Source organism: Harpia harpyja, chromosome 2 (assembly GCF_026419915.1).
Source record: "Harpia harpyja isolate bHarHar1 chromosome 2, bHarHar1 primary haplotype, whole genome shotgun sequence".
Classification (NCBI taxonomy): domain Eukaryota; kingdom Metazoa; phylum Chordata; class Aves; order Accipitriformes; family Accipitridae; genus Harpia; species Harpia harpyja.
Window position 1 is genome coordinate 60,110,644 of NC_068941.1, and position 24,305 is coordinate 60,134,948.

General features: G+C 43.3%; 1 protein-coding gene across 2 annotated transcripts in view; it reads left to right on the top strand.

The window, feature by feature from the left end:
- The window catches only part of SCFD2 (sec1 family domain containing 2), a 207,632-nt gene extending 183,592 nt beyond the window's left edge, over positions 1-24,040 (top strand). Inside the window, exons 6-10 of one of the 2 annotated variants that reach the window (XM_052780071.1) lie at positions 9,660-9,805; positions 13,434-13,568; positions 18,198-18,317; positions 22,353-22,471; positions 23,182-24,040. In XM_052780071.1, coding sequence (XP_052636031.1) covers positions 9,660-9,805; positions 13,434-13,568; positions 18,198-18,317; positions 22,353-22,445 — 494 coding nt within the window. In that variant the 3' untranslated portion in view covers positions 22,446-22,471; positions 23,182-24,040. Of the gene's footprint in view, positions 1-9,659; positions 9,806-13,433; positions 13,569-18,197; positions 18,318-22,352 lie in introns of both variants that reach the window. The other variant, XM_052780070.1, reaches the window with a different exon arrangement.
- The last annotated feature ends 265 nt before the right edge of the window (positions 24,041-24,305 follow it).

The following is a 24,305-nucleotide window of genomic DNA, read 5'->3' on the forward strand; positions in this document are numbered from 1 at the left end:
ATGTTATTGTGTAAAGCTGCCTTCACCAGTTTAATGACACCATGAGTTCTGGTTCTGGCTCAGAACTTAAATTGGGAAAGAAAATGTCTCTTGGATATTTCTCCATTACTATCATTCTTAGATGCATCAGTTGAAACGGTTTCATGCATTTTTAAAAATTCTAGGTAGGACAGTTGTTTTCAGAAGGAAGCATTTTCCAATTATGTCTGCAAGCTTGACTTGGCAGTATGAGGAACATACAATCAGATTGGACCGTGAATGCAAAAAACATTGTTCTTATTCATTTCCATTGTCCATGCTAAAAAAAAGATGGAAAAATTAAACAAAAATACTAAAGGACTTATTTCACTTTGTTGTTGTTTTAAAAGCATGATTCCTTGTAATCAACATAAGGAAGAAAAGTTTTATAAAAATAAGGACATTTACAGATCTTGCCATGTTTTCCTGAGGTTGCCCTCTGAGGCCAAGTGGGTGGAGCATCTAGACTTCCGTGGACTTCTACATGAGCTTCCTCCCTGCCCTGCTGCTTCATAGTGCAGAGACAAAACAGGCCATTGGGGTGTTTCTTTATGAAGGCTTTAAGCACAGTTGCTTAGGAACACTTTTCTTTGCATACGATGTTCCTCAGCCCCAGTAGCGTGAAGTGCTGCATTAACAGTGCCACCTGAGCATAAGCAAGGCCGTAGCCTGAACAAAGGCTCGTCTGGCTCCAGGTGGTCTCTCGCACAACGGGGGCTTGCAGATGCTTGGAGAACGAAAGGAAGAAACAGGGCTATTGGGTCCTGACTAGGTACGTTAGAAAAGGCAGTGGCAGGGTCCCATCCATGTCCCACCATGCCGGCTGTTCTGAAGGAGGACAGCCACACCTTTTCACACATGCAACGTGTCCTCTGTTCTGGTGCACGCTGGCCAAGGAGGCTTTGCTGTACTGGTAGTACATGCTGCCTCACCCACTGCTGTCTGGACACGAGCCTCGTCCCTCTTCCCAATGTATCGTTTGTCCGTCACATGCGTGGTACCACTTGGAGTACCTTGCGGAGTAGGTGAGAGGCAGCAGAGCCGAGGGTGAAACTTCATAGCATCACTGAAGGGTGTTGGCTGATGCGTGAATAGCAAGAAAGTCCTTGATGGGAGCACAAATCTGTCCTTGCCAAAGTGCAGCCACCAGTCTGTAGACAAATAGAGGTTAGCTGAGAATAGACTGAGGACATTTGAACGTATAGGTCCTAGGGTGGTATGTTCATAAAGCTCTATATCGTTTAGTAAAACCTGCAGTTTTACTAAGTTCTTGCAAGAACATTATTGGGAGGCCTTATTAGACTTACAGAGCATTTACCATAGCTTTATTAACATGTGTGGTTTTTTAATTAAGATATGGACTACTTGAGGGAGCAACTGAATGGTTCCCTAATGAATTCGTTACATTAACTTCCTTCAGAAAGCACATCTGAGCCTAACTTAAATTCCTCCTGCAATTAATTTATGTAATTTATTCTAGTAAGTGCTGTAGTTTTTCTCTGTAATTGTTCTCTGAATAGACAGGTTTAATTTCATGTAACTTGAGAGCCTCCAGTACTGAGTTTGCAGTGCTTCATAAAAGCTGATATTACATGTTGTGCAGTTGAATTTTGCCAAGAAGAAGGCAATAAAATATTCCCGTAAAATAGAAACGTCCAAATGACAGATATTGAGGCCAAAATGTAAAAAAAAAAAAAAAAATTACTCTCCAAAGGTAGGTCTCAAATCCATATTTAGTCATGTAGGTAAGTGGCCAGATTTTTATGCATGCAGCTTCAGAGCTTGAGATCCAGTGAAGTACTCAGCCATGCGGGCTGTGCGCGCCTTGCATGCCAAAGAGCAGTTTCCAGAAGAGGTTCCTCACTTGAGGCCAACAACAAGCTTTCCAAGCACACTGCTGGCTCTTGCCATGCCTCCCCAGTGAGCTCCAGAGATTGCAGGATGTGCCCCTATATAATAAATGTCAGATCTGTGCTGAACTGCCCATGGAGACATACACGTGCAATCCCTGGATGCTCAGCACTGCTAAAGTTTGAATGTTTATTTAAAAGCTGAACTGGAGATTTAGGATTCTAAATTTAGTTACTCTTTAAAAAAACATCCTTGGCTTTTCTCTCAAATGGGAGATGTTTGTCATGATTAAAATAAAGGACAAATTGCACCTTTGCCAGTCGCAATACTAGCTTCTGTGGTTTCCCTGGCGGTGGATCAGACCCTCCCTCCTCCCATCACAGACACCACATCCATACTTCCACTTGTGCTGCATTGTGCTGGTGACTGCCCTGGAGCATCCCTGTGCGCCGCTGTGTTTTCATTCTCCGTGTGCTAATCAGATCGTAAATGACATTTATAGAAACGCGGAGCTGACATTCTCTGTTGTGTGGCTTTGCAGATAATCCCTTTGATTCTGAAATTTCAGACCTCAGCTGGAGCCCTGCAGTAACCCTCCATGCAAACCTTGGTTTCAAATAGGTTCAAAGCAGATGTTGCTAACAATTGAGGGAGAAAAAGATTCTTCTTTGATTTTTAACATTGTATACATTTTCCCTCCCTTTTCTAATGTTTTTCCCATATGCTTGTGGTTTAACCCCAGCCAGCAACTAAGCACCACACAGCCGCTCGTTCACTTCTCCCCACCCAGTGGGATGGGGGAGAGAATCAAAAAAAAGTAAAACTCATAGGTCGAGATAAAGACAGTTTAATAGGATAGAAAGAAAGAAAATGATGATGATGATAATAATAAAATGACAATAATAATGATAAAAGAATTAGAATATACAAAACAAGTGATGCACAATGCAATTGCTCACCCCTTGCCAACCGATGCCCAGTTAGTTCCCGAGCAGTGATCCACCGCCCCGGCCAACTCCCCCCAGTTTATATACTAGGCATGACGTCACATGGTATGGAATATCCCTCTGGCCAGTTTGGGTCAGCTGCCCTGGCTGTGCCCCCTCCTGACTTCTTGTGCCCCTCCACCCTTCTTGCTGGCTGGGCATGAGAAGCTGAAAAATCCTTGACTTAGTCTAACCACTACTTAGCAACAAATGAAAACATCAGTGTTATCAACATTATTCTCACACTAAATCCAAAACATAGCACTATACCAGCTACTAGAAAGAAAATTAACTCTATCCCAGACAAAACCAGGATGATACTGCTATTCTTTGCTTTCCTCCTCCCCTCTGTTTAACTTTCTGCCTGCTAGCGTTTGCAGTCTGTTATTCGGTGCTGTGTGGACTGGCAGAAGGGCTGATCGAGTCCAGGGCTGGGAAACCCTGAGTTGCCTCTAACCTCTTGGACGCCTTGGTGGAGTTTCGACCTCTTGGCCTTTGGTGCACAAATAACTTGCCTCTCCCGAGGAGGGCTGTAGGGATGGAGTGGTTTTGCAGTGGTGTGGTCCAAGCTGAGTTCAGGCTCCCAGATGCAACGAAGGGCTGAGGCATGACTGGGGCAAGGGGCCATCGCAGGAAGCGGGGAGGAAAGGGGGAGGGTGAGAAAAGGAGTTGAATCGGGACGACAGCTTAGAAATCTGCTGTGGTTGCTGGTAGGAATGGAGCAAGAACATCTCGAGGCTGTGGGTAAGGACAGGTTATCTCTGCATTTCTGCGCCTGCCCCTTCCCCAGCTGACAAGCTCCTGCCCCTCTGTGCCAGCAGCACCGACACACTGCTTTGCCAGAGCTTCAGCAAAAGGAACCTGGATTTTTTTTTTATAACTTTCATATATTTTTTTACCAAGTGCCTATTTTCTTGGGATTTTAATTCACCTTTGAACAGCAGATACCATTTTGAAAAATCTTTCAGCTTCTCCCCTGTTTCTTTTTACCCTTCTTTTCCTCTAACCCAAGCCGTAGCACCCAAATCAATTGCTAGTGTCAGAAAACCCAGCCCTGTTTTGAGCTCGGCCCACTGTAGTGTTGACTTGGCCTTCAGCCTTGCAAGGTTGCCCGGAGGCTTGCTGCTCGCTGCTCGCTGCCAGCAGCACAGACGTGGCTGCCCCAGCCGGCGCCGCACACACTCTGGCTGGGGATGCGGAGGACTGAGCGAGCGCAGAGCAGGACCCTCTGCATCCCCAGGGATAGGGACCTGCCGTGTGCTGCAGGGAAGCTGCCACAGGCACCGCTGTGTCTGTCCCCTCTGGGTGCTCTCTTCTCAAGGGCTGGGGAATGCACCTCTCTTCCATAATCCCCCAAACTAAAATGGAGTCAATTCTCATTTTTCACCTCCTGCTGATGTTGCTATTGGGAAATGACAGATGTCTTGTATTCTGGCCCATCCTTCCTTGTCCCACAGTGTTACACTCGCTTACCAGCTTCCCTTTTAGATGCAGCAGACAGCACAATTTAATACAAATCAGATTTAAGAATAAACATTCAAAAGCATGGCAGAATCCATCAGGAAGACAGGTGAGAGGAGAATCACACAAACTTCATCCTAGTTTGGGTTTTTACACATTTTTTTTTCCCTTGCAAAAACCGGCCGTGGTCTGTGTAACCATATGCATTCGTACCTACTTTTTCATAACAATCTTAATGCATGACTATATTGAAACTATTATAAAACATATGGCTGTGGGTATACATATGTATGCTGTTAGATTTATTTGCTAGAAAAAGAAGGGTCCTCATTGCTATGCTGTCATCCAAAGTATAAAAATAGAAGATTTTCATTAGTTTAATATCACAGTGCTGTATTTTGAGTTCTGACCCTCAAGGCACCCTGTATCTCTGTTCTTCCTCAGTCTTTTGCTGACAAGCAAATTAACTGCATATCTAGAAAATAGCTTGCATAATGTTGGACTTCCTCTTCTTCAAAATACCGGTTTTCTGGTTTAGCCCATGCTTCAGTGTGTGCTTCCAAAACGGCTTGGCTACTCTGCCACTTCCATTCCAGGGTTTGCAGGGTTTATATTGTACACGGGCAGGTTTTCTGTAAATGGGCTATGGAGAGAGCCTAAGGTGGAGAGACCCTAAGGTAGAGAGAGCCTAAGTTAATACCAATAAAACAGAGTAAACTGCTGAACTTTCAGCTTTCCTAAATTTTTAACTTTATAAGAATTGTAGCCTTTCAGTGATGTCTTGGAAGTATCAAAGACCTTCACAAAGTGTTAATAATTATCATACTGCTTTAAGGAAAGAACAAGTTTGTTTATGACGCCTGGACCACATACCAAAAGAGACAAAGCACAGTGAAAGGTTTTCTGATACAGGTCTGAAATTCTCATTTGTTGCATTCAGGGAGGGAATAATCAATCACATGCCACTTTATAATTATAGATCTCATGGGTGCACAATGTCTGTGTCCTTGTCTTAAAGCATCTTCCTTCCTGTTTCAGAAATCCGTGCAAAAACTGGTCCAGTTTAGTTTCTGGGTCACTCCAAACTGTGGAGAAGAGCATCTCCATTCTCCTCTTTTCAAGCTTCTTGTGAAAATGGATTAGTTCTGGTTCTAATGGTTATGCAGATGTGTAGCTTAAGAGGAGGTGTGCTCACTCTGATGAAAAAGTTCAAAAGTAGGTCAAAAATAAGGGGCGGTAGCCTCATCCTGTTAGGCACTGAATGCAGCTCCGGACAGTCTCACTCTCCTCAAATTCAGCACAAGTGGATGGAAGCAGAACAGAAGCAATATCAGTGAGGTCGGGGACCACTTACCACAGAACTGTGTTGTGTTCTTCTTGGGATATCATCAAGATCTCGGATACGTGCTTTAAAATCTTTAGTCCTATGCTGGTTAACAGTGATTTTCTTTTTTCCACAACTGGGTTTCTTCAAGTCGGACAGGAAATCCCCAAATTTCATTTAAATGCCTTTTCCCCTGTATAATAGGGCTTGGGATTCAAGGGAATTCATTCAGCGTGCTCTCCAAATGCCATTTAACTTCCCCTGAAAAAACAGTAACAGGAAGAGTTGTTTTAATTAGCACATGAGCTGTGCAGCAGCTAATGTATTCCACCCCTTCATTGTTGTAAAAGGAACAGATTTCTTGGTAGCATGAAGCGGGCAGAGAAGAGGGATTGTGTTCTGCTCTCCATATGCGCACACAGCCCCATTCACAGGGAAGGTGTGAACGGGAGGTGATTTGTAGCTGCCTGCCATTTGTACAACACAAGCTTCTGTTGTTCTCCAGGTTGGAGAGAAACCCAGCTCCCCTCTTCAAACTTACTGCAGTGTGACAGGTAGGCAGCAGCCTTCAGAGAACCTGTGGTTTTGTTATTAATTTCAACAATAAGGGATTGCAAAGAAAACTTTTTTTTTTTTATTTTCATTTAAAAAAAGAAATGGATGTCAGGCTGGAAAAAGAGAGCCATGACATCCCCAGATGTGGCGTTTCTTGATCAGAAGTCCTAAGGAAGCCACATTTTAGAGAAACCTTTGGAAGTGTGCCTCTTTTCCCCCGGCTGGTCAGCCTTAAACTGGCACTGGACCGGAGCTTTGACTCCCAGTGCCCCACTGGCTCCCAAACTGGGTCCAGCACCGCGCTCTGCCATGGAGACTGGAAGCACACATTGAGTGCCTGCTCCAGTGCTCCTTGAGATACGCTCCAGTCTGCCGGGAGGCATGGTTGAACATGGAGGGTGAGGAGCTGCTGGCCCACAGCCCAGCGCACCAAGGCTCCCGTGCCTCTCGTTTTGGTTCCGGTGATGGTGATGAAGCAATGTGGCCTGATAAACAGATGGTGAGGGTGAATGATTCCATGGCCTCCAGCCCATAAGTGTGTCAGTACAAGCTGTGAAGGAAAGTCTGAGCTCCAGACAGCATCTCCCTGGCAATGAGGTTCGAGCGGTGAGTGACGTTACAGAGGCTGTGCTTTGCCAAGAAATTGCTCAAGAGAAGATTGACCCAGTAGCAAAAAGCAAAGTGGGATGTGCTGGGCCAGGCAAGATGAGAAGAATCTCCGGGTCCTCCAGACACAAAGCCAGACTGTGTCCACTGGAAACTGCCCTGCAGTTCCAGAAGTGGGAATTGACAAGCTGATTTGAAACTTCTTGGTCAAAAGGCTCTTGTTAAAATAAAGAGAGAGAAAGAGAAGTGATGCCAACAGGAGAAGGAAACAAATATTTCTTTTCATGAGAAAAATAACTGTGGGGCCAAAACAAAAGGCTTTCAAGTGGTGCAAGAAAATAAACGATTAAGAAAAAAAGAAGAGCGTGCACAGCAAAGCAAACCTGATGTGATTTTTACCTTGCCTGAACTTGTTAAACATGGGGGACTTGAGTTCGCTAGCAAAAGGAAACATTACAGGGGTGGCTTGGCCAAAAGCAATGGCTTTTGCTGATAAAGGATTGAAGAAGAGAGGACAAAGAAAATATCGCTACTTATATTAGCTAGAAGCTAGAGATAATTAGTTATCTCTAATGTGGCTAAAACAGAGAAAGCTTGTCTCTCAGAGAGGACAAAATCTAGTAATACGATAATGAGGTATGGCTCTTCTGATTTTCATTTGCAAAGTGCTTTATAAATGTTAACTATTAAATAAGCACAGCCTCTGAGTTTGGAGCTAACAGGGGACTGCCCCATTTTCTCATTCCTGTTTTCCCATGGGCAGGGTAAAAGCACACTGACAATACAAGATCTCTGAATATTTTACCTGTGCTAGTGATAAATATAAGCCAGGATTTGTTACCTCAGACTTTATTTATTAACCTTATCTGTCCAGGAGGTGTTCACTTTCACTTTTTTTTCAGCTGTTGGACACTGTTCCCTTGCACATAAACCAGCACAAGATCGCTTGCAGGAGCCATCTCTCTGATTTCAAGAGCACGAGTGGAGTGGGGTAATGAGCTGCAGAGTGGGGTTTGTTTCATTGGCAACACGCAGGCTCCTTGGCCAAATGAAAAAGTAAACTTTGGTCAATCAGAGTATCAGAGCATGCAGATCTTGCACATACATAACAACAAAAATATTTCTGTAACTTATTTTGCACTCATTTAAAAAAAAAATCAATAATTTCAAGAGCCTGCCCAAAAATATATGAGTGTCTGCCTTAGAATTACAACATGGGAGTCACTGAGGGCCAGTTTGTGTTCACTTCGTTGCTTTGTGGGTTATAATGGCATAAATCCTCAGCAGCTTGGTTTGATGTAGCCCTGCAGAAGTACAGTCATTTTTTATCTGTTCTGCTGCACCAGCTGAGGATCCGACTTGGAGCCTTTCAGCAAATAATATTCAGACAAATGAAAGCTCAGTGTCTAATCACCATCTTGTAGGAATAGTTTCAGACCTCTATAAGTGTGTTTGTATGTGTATATATTATATATATATTCTGCTGTACAGAATGCAAAGATGTGAAAGAGTGATCCAGATTAGCTATTACAAATTCCCTGTAAATTTTGAAAGTACCACCTTTTTTGTTGTTTCTTTAGTGCATAAGGATTCTGTCCTCTGTCAGTTGTAGAGAAAAGTTTGTTCAGAGTCCCCCCACCCAAAAATCCAGGTGCCTTCACGACAGTTTGGATGCCTGTTTTCAGTGCCAGGCTCTGCTGGTGCAGCACGATGCAAGCCGGCGGGTGCTGGGACCTGCAGGGAGACCCCATCCTCTCAGCAGGATTCTGCACAGACATAGAGGTTTGCCAGTGCAGGACCGATTGTGGGACCGGGGGATGGACGCACAAACCACTACAGCAGCATCCCCCGGCGAAGACACTGCCGATAAGCAGGTGTGTGTGTTTGTGTGTGCGTGTGGCAAGAAGGGTTATTTTGTGATGGATCTTCTGCCACAGGAATGAGGAGTCAAGCGAGGAGAGAGGCAGGCGGAGATGTCAAAAGGTGTAGAGCTGTGTTGACAGAGCAATACAAATAGCAGGTGACCCAGTTATCTCTCACTTGGCTAATTCTCCTCAGCAGCTCAGCTGAGAAAGTATTTTTTCAATGCTTCTGTGCAATATAGGTCCTGTGATGAGGGGGATGGAGCCAAGGCTAAGAATTTCTCTTTGCCAAGGCACTGCCTGGCCACCTGGAGGGACCTTTTACATGGTCCTGTAAATGGAGTTTGCCCTCAGTGGAAGATAAGCATTATATCTTAGCAGAAGTGCTTTGGAAAAATACATTAAAAGTAATAACTGTGCCACTTTGAGGAATAAGGACTTTTTTATAGTACTACAGCTCTTTCCAATGTGTAGCTATCATTTCCGCTGTATTTAGCACAGACTACTCCCATTTGTCTTGTTGCAAAGGTAGGAAATGCATTTGGAGTCAGCAGACTGCCAGCCGGGTCCCGCATACGATGCCTGTGGAGCAATTCCCCTCTTCATGGCTGTGTCACCCTGAGGAGACCAGCAAACCAGCTGGCTCCTTTCCACCTGGGGCTCTTCTTCGGGGCCTGCTAGCATGGGATCTTCTGTTTGCTGTGGAGAGCAAAATATACCCTGGCCCGATGAAATTGCTGTACGATTTAGGTTACGAATGTGGTTAGAGAGGTGCTGTTCACGTTGCTTGCTGTGTAGGGTTTATGCATTCTTGCTTAGCTACAGAGACTCGTGCCATGCTGAGGACATGCTGTCTAACAAGCCCCTGAGTTTCTAGAATATAACATGATGAAACTAATTTAAAATTTCCTCCTGGTTATCCTTTTCCTACTGCTTATTATCAAAACACTTTAAAGTTTTTCACTCACTCAGATCCGTGTTTCTTTATTTCTTTAGGCTGTGACTCATCACTGAACCTGACATCTCAGAAAGCCACAGATGCAGTGGATGATATCTTTCAGTCCCTCAGGGATATTGCAAGAGCTCGAATGCACATGAAACAGTTTAATTCCATACATAATGCAGGCAGCAACACCCACCAGGCAAGTGGATCTTTCTTCTCCCTGTGTATGTTATTTCGCTAGGATGCTGTCACAATTACAGCACTAATTTTGTTGATGTGCTAGTCTTATATGTATTCTACCCATGTGGAAGATATTTAAGTATAGATTTTATAATCGACCTAATCATCAAGAACTTCCTCAAGTCCTTCATCCAAACTCAGGCATATCCATGTCAATGTCAACAAAGAATTGTCTGAGGAAGAAATTTCAGATTTGCTCTGCGGCATTGTGATATGACATAAATGCCTGTCAAAGGCAGGGCTAGGTCAAGACAGTTTGGGACTAAGACTCCTCATGACATAGCATAGCAGGATGCCCGCATCTATACAGCAGCTATATTCCTGTGTATTTTCTCTCCCATCCCTATAAATGTGAGAGGCAGTCCCATTTGTAAATAGATGAAAAATTTTTTGTTTCTAAAATATGAACACATGAACTATGATATTACTATAGGTCATCAGGACTAATATACAGTAGTTTTCTCTCTCTCCATCTCCCCTGAAGTGTTTTAACTTTTTCAGTTAAAAATAGAGTTTTACAATGGAAAGCACATACAGTGATTTAGAGAGAGACGATAAAACTTGATTCTAGCCTTGAGCCAGAAAAAAATCCTTCCAAACTCATAAGTATGCTGTAGACCAGCAAAGGGATGTAGTTCAAATTAAGCATTGCTTTGTAAGAACAGAAATCAGGAGTGTTGCAAAATGTCACTGGAAAACTAAGGTGGAGAAAACCTGTTACTGAAGTCTCCTAGCATTACAACCAGTCTGGTGTCTGAAATGGGGAAAATTGTTAAACGTTTAATACAGTTCAGTGGGGGATCAGTCAGATGATAAGAAAGTACCCTCTAAAAGTTTCCTGGAAGTGTAATTAGCATCAGTATGTTCTTTGGATGTAACCCAGGTTGTTTGCTTAGGGCTAAGTGCTGGAACATAGCCAGGGATGTATTAACACCTTGCAGGCCCCTAATCTGGCTATGCAATGGATTTAATTGCTTGCATAGGACCAACCTTCTGGTGAGGGCAGTTCAGGAGGTTTAGAGTAGCAGAAATAAGCAGGCAGTATGGTTTTTTCCATCATACATACAGCTCTCTACAAATGGACCTCTCTTTGGACTGGCAGGTGTTAATACATGGGTTGTGTACGATCAGTTTAGCTCCTCTGAAGAAGTGGTGCCCTTCCCATGGCCATACGCATTCCCAGCTCAGCTCAGTGCTATGGGAATGGGTTTAGCCTATAGGTGCTTTTCCACTTTATCTGTCAGGAGCTGGGAAGCCCACTCTTCTTGTTAAGACTCAGAAAAGGTTTCTGTAGATAAGTAAGTAGGAATTGGATAGCCTCTTAGAAGGACTTTTTGTAGCATTGAAGTTTATATGTCTTACATAAAATGATAAATGTTTTCATCAGGTTATCAAACCAGTTCGTGTAGCAACCACGTGAGAGGAGAGTATTTATTTTGCCTGATATTGTAACTACTGTTCTTCTCCTTTCATCTTGATCTGAAGTATATTTCTCCCTCCTTCTTCCCTTCCTCCATGTCTCTCTCCCTCCCTCCTTTCCTCCCTCCCTCTCCTTTTATTGTTCTCTTTCTTTCTCTCTCTCTTTCTCTCTCCTTTTCTCCTTATAATCTTGTCTGAGGCATGTCCCTTAGCCATCAAACTTTTTAACAACTGTTTTAAACACAGTTTGTGTCCCAGCAAAATTTAAAGTTGATAAAAGTTTCATTATATGAGTTAGAAATCAATGCAGCTATTGGGGCGTGTATAAAAAATAAAGTAAAAACTCCCTAAAAATATAATAGGCGAATTTCAAGTCATAAAAGATTTTGAAAATATTTGAATCTATCATAGCCAAAAAAAGGTAAGTGATCTTAGTATCTGCCTTTTAGTATCTGTGTAGCCGAATTCGATCATTTTGAAGGGCACTGACTTTTGGTGCTGAAAATTTAGACACGAAAAATCATAGCACATTTTTAACATCTTTTAGGTACATAGTTTTGTCTGAAGTCAGATAACATTTTTCCTTTAATTTCATGCAGTAAGCCTCTCTGTTTAACTGTGATTTGGTCTCCAAAAATATTTAATTCCTAATATCTTTCTGTTCCTCATCTATGAAGATATTAAACAGATTTTTATACATAGGGCTTCATGCCTGCATGTGTATTTTCAAACAGTTGTTTATTGCATGACTAGATTTGACACAAATCTTGGCATGTTATCCTAAAAGATCCTGCAGCTCATGTCTGCTGTAATTTGCTTCGTTGGCTTAATTAAAATTTATGCACATGTTGTGAGAAGAACTAGATGAGTTGTATAAATCTTCGTTGACAGGGTTGTATTAAAAAACTGTAAGTTTTGTTTCTCACTGTAAAGTGTTGGATGAAAAACATTTCTTTAATTACTCCAGAAAATTTTAGTTTTAAGCCAAGCAGCTTGCTTTTTATTTTCCATCCATTTTTATGTTTATCTTGCATGATGTCTCTTGTAGATGTCATTTTTACAGAATGAATGATGTTACACTTGATTCCCTTAAGAAGTCTAGGGGATGATGTATACCTGGGCGTCCCAAAGGCAAACAAATGTGCTAATTTCAAAGCTGCTAATTTTCTAAGACTGTTGCACTTCCTGAAACAATTGTGGTTCTGTTGCAGTTTGGACAAAGTTGAAAGCAGCAAAACAAAACTCCATCTGTAAAGCAAGTAAGGTCGAGTTTTCATTAAAGAGCATCTTTCCACATGTCCCTAAAATTTTTATCTTGGAAACTTTTTCAGGATGGCAGAGTGGTTTAAACCTTGGTAAGGGAATGTGGAAACTTCTAGGCTGCTAATTCATATTCAGCACAGGTTTGTGGACCCCGAAGAGGGTGCAGGGTGAATCCTTTGGAAGCAGATCTTCCAGGATGCTGACTATTTTTACCTTTACATGTTCCACTTTTCCTGGTCCCTAACTTCTCTGAAGCTCTGATGTGCATATCGGTGGGGTTGTTTGGCCTATTTTTCTCAAGGTTTTCCACAAGTGGAAGTGTTATGTAGAGTGCCCTGGCCATAGAAGCTGAAGGACTAACAGGGACTCCTCAGCTCTGCTCTTCCATGAGGGACAAACAGGCAGGCTGGCCTCTTCCCAGCCCTGCTGATGTCCAGGCTTCAGTGCTGACACCTGTGGGAAGGCACAACTGGTCAGTAAGCAACCCCTCCTAAAAAACCCTGTTTAAGTGTTTGTAAAATCATTACAAAGGGAATGAGATCTTCTGGGTGCATGATGGGCAACAGCGTGTCAACCGTATTGCTATCCATTTCTGTACTACCTCCAAAAAGATTCCAGAGAAACTGGAAGCCCCCTTCCTTCCTTGCCTCCCTTTACTCATATAATACACATGGGGCAGAGTAAATGTGTGCCCGTCTTCCTGTCTTTTCAGTTTGATGGTGCACACCATTTGTGGCCAAGGTCACAAAGACTGCTGCTGCTTTGATAATTTTTTAACTCTCTGAATGGTTTTCTTTCTAGGATAATTATTTTTTTGTTACCTTTAATGGAAATAAAACATTTAGAAGAGCAGTTGCGCCAAGTCTAAACAGCTTTACTCACAGTGTGCTGTTCTTTTTGTGCAGGCTTCTTACAAACCACTGCTGAAACAGGTAGTGGAAGAGATCTGTAATCCTGATCGACCTGATCCTGTTGATATTGAGCACATGTCATCAGGCCTCACTGATCTCCTTAAAACTGGATTCAGCATGTTCATGAAGGTAAACCAGGCTTCCCAAGCTCATCTGTAAGATTTACCTGAGGTCATAGCATCATATGGCAGTAGCTGATTTTACGTATTTGTGTTGATGTTGTTCAGCAGAACTTAAGGAGCGATTAGGAGAGTTAAATCCTTGCAGGGGGACTGGGAATACCTTGAGGCACCACATTGCAGGTACAGTACAGATGGGTAGCACCTGCTGAACAAAACAAGAGGAATGGAGCAGACTGGACACCTAAATAAGGGTGATACTGGACACCTAAATAAAGGTGATATGTCTGGGAGGAGGCTATGTGTCTTTGCTAAAGGAAAGTCTTACTTCACGTAGCTTTCAGAGCTCTTCAGAGACACCCAACAAGCAAATTGGTAAGTGAGTGCCAGTTCATATAAACTACCTGGATTTCCAAAAGGCATTCTGCAAGGCACCTCATCAAAGGATTTTAAGGACACCAAGCAGCCTTGAGACAGGAGGGAAGTAAATATGAACAGTCAGGTCTCACAGGGGAGGAAGGTCATCAGAGGGGCTCCACATTCAGTGCCTTTTCTATAACTTGGTAAGGTTCAACTTGCAGTGGGGAGGAAGGAAACTTACTAGTCAAAAATTGCATTGTGGATGTTCATAGCATGTTTTAAGACAGTCTCTACAAGAGCTTACTCTGCTTTACAAAGTAGCCTATGCTAAGTGTTCATTAAATGTCTACAGAGGTGAAGTGTGGAGTAGCTAGCATGCTGTACATTCAGCTCTGTCTTACTGCGTATCCTGAGTTCTCCATTGAATAGTATTATGTAAGAGTATGAAGTATATTATGGCAATATGTACCTGTAAGCACCTGCATCTCTGCTAGTAAGAAAAATATCCTACTGTAAGGAATATATAACAGATGAGCAAGTGAACCTTTTGTAGGATGAGTATTTAATAGGCATCATCACATACCTCCCAAATGTGTCCGTGCTTGCTCCTTTAGTTTGTAGCCTAGTTTGTTGGCAAGTGTTCAATTATTACATGAACGAGTTTCTGACCAGCCTGTATTTCTCACATGAGAGGATCTTCTCCACTTACTGCACCATCAGCACTGTAATTATTTCATGAGCTTCCTTTTATTTTTATTTCTTCCTCAATGCCTGAATATAAATGCCAACTCACATAAACATGCTTTAGTAAGTAATGGACTTAGACATGTTCATCCAGGACAGACTTTTAAAGATACCTCTCATCCAGAAGTTGCTTCTCTGGTGGGTGTGTTTGTTTTGAAGCTTAGGGAAGGTGAAAGGAAAAGGCCACCCTGCTGCAAGGATTCCTCTTTTGAGTGCTGCTCTAGAACACACGTGGTTTATGATGATCTGAGCTTGGTATCATTGATACCAAGTGCCTTGCGTGGCAGTCTAGTTTCTGGTGATTGATGCGTTTTCCTTTTTCCAGTTATTCAGCTAAATTAATAGGTTTCTAGTTGGTCAGAAATACCAGATGCATTGACGCTGGTGTCCTGGTTGGCAGAGATAGCCCTCGTGGGGCAGTGGAAGTTGTTTTTCTGACTTTCCTCAGAGAAAAAGGCTGCGTTTTGTGATCTGCCATGAGAACAAACGGGTCCTCTGCCCCCTTCCTGTTTCAGTTTTAGATTTTAATTGACCACTGTCACCCCGCTTTCCCATCTCCCCCTCTCCCTTTCCTCCACACAGACACATGTGCCAGCAAAGAGCCCTCTAACCATCAGCATCCTGAGGAAATGCAGTAGTGGTGGGCTCGAAGCTGGAGAGAAGGCTGATGTCCAGCTGGGATGCTCTGCTAACCCAGGGAACCGTTCCTCCTTCTTCCTTCAGGCTCCTTCACTTGATGTAATGGGTTTGGTTTTTTCTTGGTTAGTGTTTCTAATTGCCTGAGATAATTGTTGCCCAATTTTTTTAATGCATGGCATTTTGAACTGAAAGTGAATTTCACTTCGGGATTTTTGCAAAATGCAGATTTCACAGTAAATAGGATTCAGAGGCCTCAGAAATGTCCCAGAACAACTGAACTTTAGAAGGATCCCAGAAGATACACATTGCTTTTGTTGCAGTGCATTTCAGTTCTTCTTCTGTGTCACAGAAATGAGCTGTGTTTAGCTACATGCAGCCAGTTCCTTCAAAAGAGAGAGCCTTGGGTGGTTGTATTATCAAACAAAAAAATCTTGGCAGAAACTTGCATTCTTAATACAGCCAAATATTTTGTACCCAAAGTATTGTCCTCCTTCAAAACACTTGTGCATAGCATAACAAAATTAGAGATTCCAAGACCCTTTTCATTACAATTTTAATTTAATTTAGAGTTTGCATGCCTAATAGTATTTTTAATATGCATTTCTGGAATTTGTGGTTTGAACTTTAGTCTTCTGAAAAATAATAATTTTTATATAGGCACCATGTGTTTGGATCTAGGTTTATTTTGACTGAAGGAAATGATTTGTCAAGACATTTTCTCTTTAGTATTGCCATGAAAGCTTGTGTTTTCCGATTAACGCTCTTATATTGGGTGTCCTTTCAGTGTGTCCGAAGTTATGTGTGCATGTTTATGATGCATTTATTGTCACTAGGAAAGATATTAGGAAAGAGTGGCTTTATTCAATAGCAAGCTTCTGAAGTTTGAGCTCTTTGCATACATCTTGAGTCATTCAGAAGCTTCGTGAGATGGAGTGGAACTGTTTGCTCTGGCGACAAGGTTAAGAAGAGCAAAGATCCATGAAAAGGAGTAAAACGGTAATTCCTGTATTACCCTGAAGTGCCATAGCAGAGCGTTTTGTCAGCTTTTATCTTCACCGTCTTTGCGAGCAGTTATTTCTTTAACTTTGTGTCACTGCTTACGGCAATTATGGCATGAAAAACTCTAATATCTTAGCAAGTAATAGCTCTATCTGACCTGCTTTGTAAGTAAATATTTAGGTTTTACTTAAACTCCTCATGGTGTTTGTAACAGGAATGGACCTTTTTTTCATTTGAGGTCGACACCATGTTATATGCAGATAGTGAGAAGTGAGTAGCCTGATGTGGGAAAGCGCATAAAGAAAGTCTTTGTAATCTCTGCTGTATCCATTTAATTGATCTGTTGGCGTAAATGGAAAATTGCTCAATACCGGACCAGAATTGCAGGACACCCTGCTTCATGGTAGTATATATGCTATCTGTGCCATCAGTTCAATGAAGATGGCTAGCAAAGTGGGGGCGATTAAGAGAACAAACATCCAGTACACAAATACTCAGCTCACCGATACATCTAACTAAGGCTTTTTGTACTGGTTTCAAACTCCTGGGGAGTTGAAGAGCTTCCTGCCTGGGGAGCAGCACTGAACTGGGAGCCCTGTGTAATCAAAGGCCAGCTAGCCTGGAGAGAGAGCACGCCTTCCCTTCAAAGGGAAGAGTCTCTTCTGAAGGTTGCCAGTCAGAAAGCCTGACGGAGCTACAGGATGAAAAACTGCCCAAAGACTAAATGTAGGGCAGCCACAACAAGGAAGAGAAGAAGACCTGTACCCTCAGGAGCTGGAGCCACAGGGATCGAAGATAGCTGCCGTGGTGGTGAAAGGAAAGGAACTGCGCTCCGCCCAAACATGGGTTGATGACCACTTTCATTCTGTCGAGTGAATGCTGTCATAAACCTACGCTTGTGGAAGAAGAGGGGGCGGAGAGTCTAAAAAGGAGCAAATTAAACTGTTCCCACTGTCACTTTTCAGAGCCAAACATTTGGAGTGTTTCATACTCAAAGGTGGTGTGACAAGAGCAATTGCACAGGCTCCACTGACATCACTCCCAAAGACTGGAGCAAGGCGTCATCTGGGGAGAGTGTTTTATCACGAAAGAAAGAGTTCGCTAGGAAAGAGCAAAGTAATCAAACTTCTAGAAGTGGTTAAGAGGAAACTGATGTAAAGCATTACCTTCACGTTTAAAATTAAAATGCAGGTTTATAAAGTCTTAACTGAAGTGGAATGTTTGTGCCATTTTAATGATAATTGAGGAAAAATGAAACAAGTATTTTGTTTGAGCTAAAGTTTCTCTATATTAGTTACAACCCAGTCACAGAAGTATTGAAAACTCTGAAGTGAAACAAGCTAGAAACTGATTTTATACTATAATGGACCTGAATTATTTTCATTGGATGAATTGTAAAGGATTATTCGCTGGACTGGTGAAAACACATTACTTACAATTCTTTCCATTGCTGACCTCCGGCAGGGATTCTAGCATGTTTAGGCTGGACTCCTTGCTTCTACTGGGTACTAATTTACCCCTCATTCCTTAAAGCCTCATGCGTACGTGTATCCAAACTGTGCATCCACCCAAGTACTCTCCTCCCACTCTGGGAAGGGGAGGAAAGTAATGAAAAAGGAATGGAGGGAGAAGCCCTTAGGTCTCGTGAGAAACTCCCCTAGGTTTCAGTTGAAGCCATGAAGACTCCATTTCCCTGGAAACCGTTCATTAGTTTTAACTGGGCATCATCCCTATTGATTTCCCTCTCAGCTGCTACAGAAACCAGCATTCCATGAATATTTCTTTGTGAGCTTCCTCATTAGTCTTCCTCCAGCAGCTCAGGGAGCCGATCACTGCTAGTCCATAGGTTTGGAGCTGGACTGAGCAACTACAAATAATGCTTTCCTTCATTTTACAGGTGAATCGCCCTCACCCTGGTGATCATCCTTTTCTGATCATCTTTATGGTTGGTGGAGTGACAGTCTCCGAGGTCAAAATGGTGAAGGATCTGGTAGCAACACGCAAACCTGGTACCCAGGTAAAAACAGCTCTAAATGTACAGTTCCTATCCGAACGAAGACTAAGAAAATTAATCAGAAAATGTTCCCTATAGCACTGGTACCAAGCCTACACGAAGCCACAGCCACACGGACAGGAATGGTGTTAGGATTTTACTGTGAAACATATGTAGGCAGCAAGTGTTCAGGCACCAAGGGTCTGTTTTTTACATGTTAGAGCCAGCAATAGAAGTTCAAAGTCAGGTTGGAGAGTTCAGAACAGACTGGCATTATTCTGAAGGAGCTTTCATCATGTCCAAAAGATTTGTTTCTTCATATTCTTCGTAAACAGAAACATTCAGGCTCCCTGGAACTGCATCTACAGGACATAGTGCAGGGATGCTCAGAAGGAGCCTGCCAAGGGTCTGGGTACCATCTAGTGACATATCAGTGGTGATCCTGCAGACAAGTCTATTGGCATTGCTGAGGAGCAAGATAAATTAGCCCTGATACAGCTGTACTGGTTTCTGGTCCAGGCCAGGTATCTCTGATAGATACCTGACTGCTAGATGCCTTATGTAGCCTGAAGCAGGTGATTTGGAGAAAGCCCCAAGTCTCTGCAGCCCTTGGATGTGCTGTTGGACTCCTGGAAGGAGGATGGCTCCCACAGTGAAGCTTCAATAGCGTCCGTGCAGCTGGTCTTTGCCTCATCCACTCTCTGGCAGCAGAACTTGGCTACAGCTGCTGTCATCTGAATGGAGTGGGGAGGGAGAGGAGGAGGATGGATGGGCTATGGTGGTGTCTGAGATGTTAAAAATCATTGTTAACTGTGTGGAGAAGCATGTACAAGAGCAATTGGGTATCTGCTGAGTAGTGCAGATCTACAGGGTAATCTAAAAACTGCAAAGAAGTGCTGTGTAACCAGCTGCATTGTAAACATAAGTCTAGTTTCCAGGGTGGCTTGTAAACATCTTATTTTCAATTCCTATGGAATGCAATTTTGATTAGTGAGAAATCGTTAGCAAAACGGAGCCAGCCAAAGGCTGAGCAGCCCCTGGGTTTGACATGTGTTTTCCACGTTTTAGTTGTCTTTGCAAGGCAGTCTCAAGCAGTATTTTGTAAGAGACTGCCATTTTTAGTGATTTTTTTTGATCTGATAACACAGTTCTCCCCAATTAGCCTATTGCTAATCTCCTCAAAAAAGCAAATAAAATTCTTTCCCATCTTGAAGGGGGATTGAGTTGTGACACACTGATGGACAAGTATAATCCACACCCGAAATGTATTAACACACCTTGAAAGATAAGCAGAGGGTTAACACGTGAACTGGTTGAGAACTATGCAGGGAGACTTTTGACTGGCTTTCTAGAGGGACTTGAGGCTTGACAGTGGTGACGTGGGATCTGGTGTTGCTTTGCTTTGGCTTAACCCTAGCGGCAGGTCACCCTCGGAGGCAGATTCCTAAAGAATTTTAAGCTTTTACTGCATCTTGCCCTTTGTCCAAATGTGGTGTGTTAGAGGTGAAAGGACTAGGGGGGAGAGGTGGGAGGAGGAAGAGAAAGAAGAAAGGAAGCAGTTGTGTAAGTCTCTCTTATAAAAAAAGTTTATGGGTTTGTTGGATTTACCTGGATTTCTGCACTATAGCTGGGAATATGTGCCACCTGTTTGGGATTATTCTCTTTTCAAAAAGCCAGGCATTTGTCTAACTCGAGCCAGCATTTAACAGAGCTTTTTTGTGGTGTTCAGGCAATCAGGCCTCCCAAGTTCCTTCCAGTCAAACAAAGCACTGACATTTATACTAATTATTGGCTCTTGGAGAAATGGAGAGACGTGTGGGTGCAAAAATAAAGAATTGAGGAGAATAACAGAAAAACTGACAGAACGCACTGATTACTTCAACAGTTGTTTGGAGTTGAGGCAAATGACATTTAAATGCGGAGTAGGAGACACATGTTTCCATCCACAGAACTGCTCTGCATCTGAATATGAATGACAAATTTATTTCTCATGGAGGAGCACAAAGGAATGCAGTGTTTCCTACACATCGTTTGTTTTTGGATGGCGGTGAATAGCTCCCCTAACCTAGTGAGAACTATCCTACTTTCAAAGGAAGAAATTACCTTTTTTTTCCACTTTAATCAGGAGAGTAAGAAAATGGGAAAGAGCATGAGTGGATGTTTCACTCTCCTAACACGCACAACCATCTATGTGGTTGTGGCTGAGGCATACAGACAGATAAACCCCTCCAGATGCACCATCAGATGTTAGCTGCATCCTTCCCTGCCCTCTGCTGAGGGGGAACTGCCCATTGCAGCGCAATGGGTCGGGCCGGGAGCTCCTGGCTCCTCGGCTGCCATCGGGAGGGGTAGCCCTTCAGTTGAAGCATCAAAACCAGGCATGCTGTACCGAACAAGAAGAAGGTCTGCAAAGGAAATACACTGTCCTGAAGGGACCTGCCTGGAGAAGAGATGGACATGACTTATCTGGGCAATTCCCCCCTTCTCTGTAAAAATGAAGGAATATTCACATTTATCCCCCTCAATGAGCCCTCAGAGCTATTGGGGGGAAAGGCGGGAAGTCCCACTGTATTTTGCCGCATTCTTTCTCAGACATTGAAATTGCAGCTCTCGCTTTTCTCTCTGGGCTTGCTATTAGTCGCACGAATCCCCTCAGGGTTCAGTGGTGGGACTCCAAGAAGAAAGTGCTTTTATCTGGCAGTGGCTATTGTTGATGTTTGGCTTGTACACCCAAAAAACTTTGGTAACGTGTCCCCTCATGTTTTTCAGAATTAAGCTGCGTGATAACAAAATGAGCACATACTGTGCTATAGTCTGATTCTCATGTAACATAAGTAAGGCAGTGTCAGCCTTTGGCATCTGCAAATTAAGGAGTTTTTCATCCATAGGAAGGAGAAGAGATAATCGGTGTCAGTTTGCCACAGATTGTGTGGGAGGACAAGGGAAGGGGAGAAGTGAGGGGGAGACTATCATCGGTACAGAAGGGATCTGTAGTAACTTAACTCCAGATTCCTTTCATTATTTGAAGTGAAAAGATGAAAGAAAAAGCAACAAAAAAAGTTGAAATGCAGCCCTACCACACATTCAAGCCGTGTGATGAAGAGCACAAGTGGTTTGATAGCTACTGCAGGAAACGGACACACAGACATACTCTGTTGTTGATGCTCGTGCTTCCTCTCCTCAGATTTGCACTGAAGAAGCAAATTCATTTTCAAGTGGGCTAATAAGACAAATCTGCCCCCCCATCCCTGCCTGCAGGCCTGACCCTACGGACACTGCTGAACTTGGGTCTTTGTAAGAGCAGCGTCCCACGGCTTCGACCATGGGTTAGCTCCACACAGCAAGAGCGTATGCCCTCGCTCCTTGCTGATAGCTTCGCCCTGCAGAGAAGCCTTCATGGTAGGCACCTGCATACTGGTTTTCGCTTAAGAAAAACAGATACCTGCATCTAGCAGCATGTGTATCATGGTTGTAGTGAGCGATGGTTTCAGTCCTCAGACCCGTATTGGATTTAAAATTTGAACAAACAAAAGTGATAGCATCCCAAGAGAGCTCGAGGTTGAGCCTTGGTCCTGATGTGCAGAACAGCCTGTGCCTGGTCTGAAGAGATGGTTCTAAACAGGGACTGTGGCTCCCCACAGCAGGCTGGCGGCACTTCTGTGGTGCTTGCCTTACCTTCAACTGAGAGGAAAGAGCCGTCACTCAAAACTGTGCTATAGGAGAGGAAACCCCTGCTTCATCAGCTGGTGCCTCACAGTAAACACAATGGCAGTCACAACAAATCACCGGGTAAGATGTGGGTAGAAATGAGTCAAAGCACACATTCATTAAGAGTACAATGCTACCAGTCATTATGCTCCTTAGAGTGATTTAACTACAGTTATTAGTGAGCAGACAGTTTCACTGGGCAAGTTGTATTGCCCTGTCAGTAAACACCAGAAACACACAGCCTGTCTAGTGCCGTGTGAAGCAAACAGTTCGTATCCACGGCTCATTAGTACTGCGATCAGTCTTAATCCCCTCATTTTGACTTGTTGTTTCTTGTCCCCCTTCTTTCAGGTAATTGTGCTCTCCTCCGCACTCCTGACACCACGTAGTGCTATTGAGTTGTTGTTTGCCACAGACCGTCTCCAGCCTGACACCGATATCTGACAGGGCAGGATCTGTGGAGAAGATGAGTGCCTCAGCTGGAAACATCAAATCCCCGGTCTGTCGCTCTTCCCAATAGCCTTCCAAAAAATTACATGTCCCCTGCTGCGGTTATGGCTCCAGCTGAAACGGAGCGAAGCAGCTGGGTATCTGGCTGCAAGGGAACACATGCAGCTCACAGGCAGCTCTTCAAAATGGTCCAGTTGTCCAGCGACAACTCCCCCTCCTTAATGGTAACACCGTGCCATGCTGAACCACCCCAGCCCCACTCTGCGTGGCAAGGATGATTGCTTGTCATAATTCCCTAGAAAAGGAGCAGCTGAGGACCAGGTGATGCTGAATTTGCACTCCCCAAGCAGTACGTTTTTCCCTGATGGTTTCGCTGGGGTTGCTTATGGTGGGAAATGCTGCTGAGGGAGTGAAAGGCTAGCAAAATCCACCCTCTCTGTCATGTTACCTTGCAGAACACGTGTGCCTTATACAGCATTAACCACCTCTGCTCTTACTTTGTCCCTCATCCCAGAGAGGTGACGGAGCACAGCCCTGATTTAGCTGGCAGAGCAGCTCGCAGTCCGGTGATGCTCTCCCAGTGGGACCGGTAGAGGCAGAGAAGCAGAGCGCCAGACTCAAGGGCTGGGTTACGTGGCTGCTTCTCTTTCAGCTTCCCGTTTCCTGCTCTAGTTTGTCCACCTACAGTCCCAGGAGAAGAGACTGTTTCTGATGGCACAATTCTCTGTAGGTTTACGCGGGAGGACATATGGGCTGTGATGATTTGATGATAACCCTGGAAGAATCCTCCCCTCACATGCATTTAAAAAAGAAAAAGAGAGAAAAAAAAAAAAAAGCATGATCCCATTTTCAAGAGGCCGCAGCGACAGATTCTTTCTCGAGCTAGATTTCTGAACAGCATGATTAGAGAACAGCTTTTACTTTTAATTTATGATCATGAAAGACCCGCTATCAAATTTTCCTTAAAAAACTTTGATACAATCTGTGATGAAAAAAGCAGCAGCCAATAGAGATTGTGATTGCATATAGCACCAAGACTTCCGAACTGGAACATAAAATGGTGGAGCTCTAAAGCTGTATCCTCTTGCTTCATCCAAGGGATGCTAAGACTACAGCTTAAACCGAGATGAGAATGTGAAATTATAAGTGACATTCACTCTATCATAGCATTCTTTATTATGCCAAAGGAATAGATTAAATGGGAAGTAGCTTTTTAACCTTTGTTCACTAGCTAGCTTAAGTTCTCTTAAATGTTTATAATGGTCTTCAGCAAAGAGTGCATTTTGATTTAAATTCACTTTTGAGTGGCTAGAAGGAAACAACGGACCCATTATAAAGCATGGACAATGTTGCCTCTATGGAAAAGAGGTTTATAAGAATGACTATAGAATGGAACTTTGTGCTATAAAAAATGAGAAGTATTATGAGATTGCAATGTTAAAAGCTCAAGAAACAGTTTGAACAGAGCAACTGTAAAGCAAATAGCCAGTCTCTTGGTTTCTTCTCTGTCCTTCTGTACTGTTTAATCTTAGAATATGGATGTTTTGAAAATTCTATAATCAATAAAGCAATGCTCTTACAATGCCAAACCTCATCCGTCTTCTTCTCTCCTAGTACGCAGGGCTACACATGCCAGGACTGCGTATTCCTGTGACCCATTTTTCTTGTGCATTATTTGATTGCCCCGAAAAACCTAGACCTTCTGTCTTCGGAGGTGTCCTTAGAGGGGTTTCCACACCCTGCTAGTAGCAGAAAGGCTCTCCTACATCCAGTGGCCATTGCTAGCCAGCGAGTTCAGGCACTCATACCTCTGAGATGCTGCTGCTTTCCTGAGATGATGGAGGCTGGCAGTTG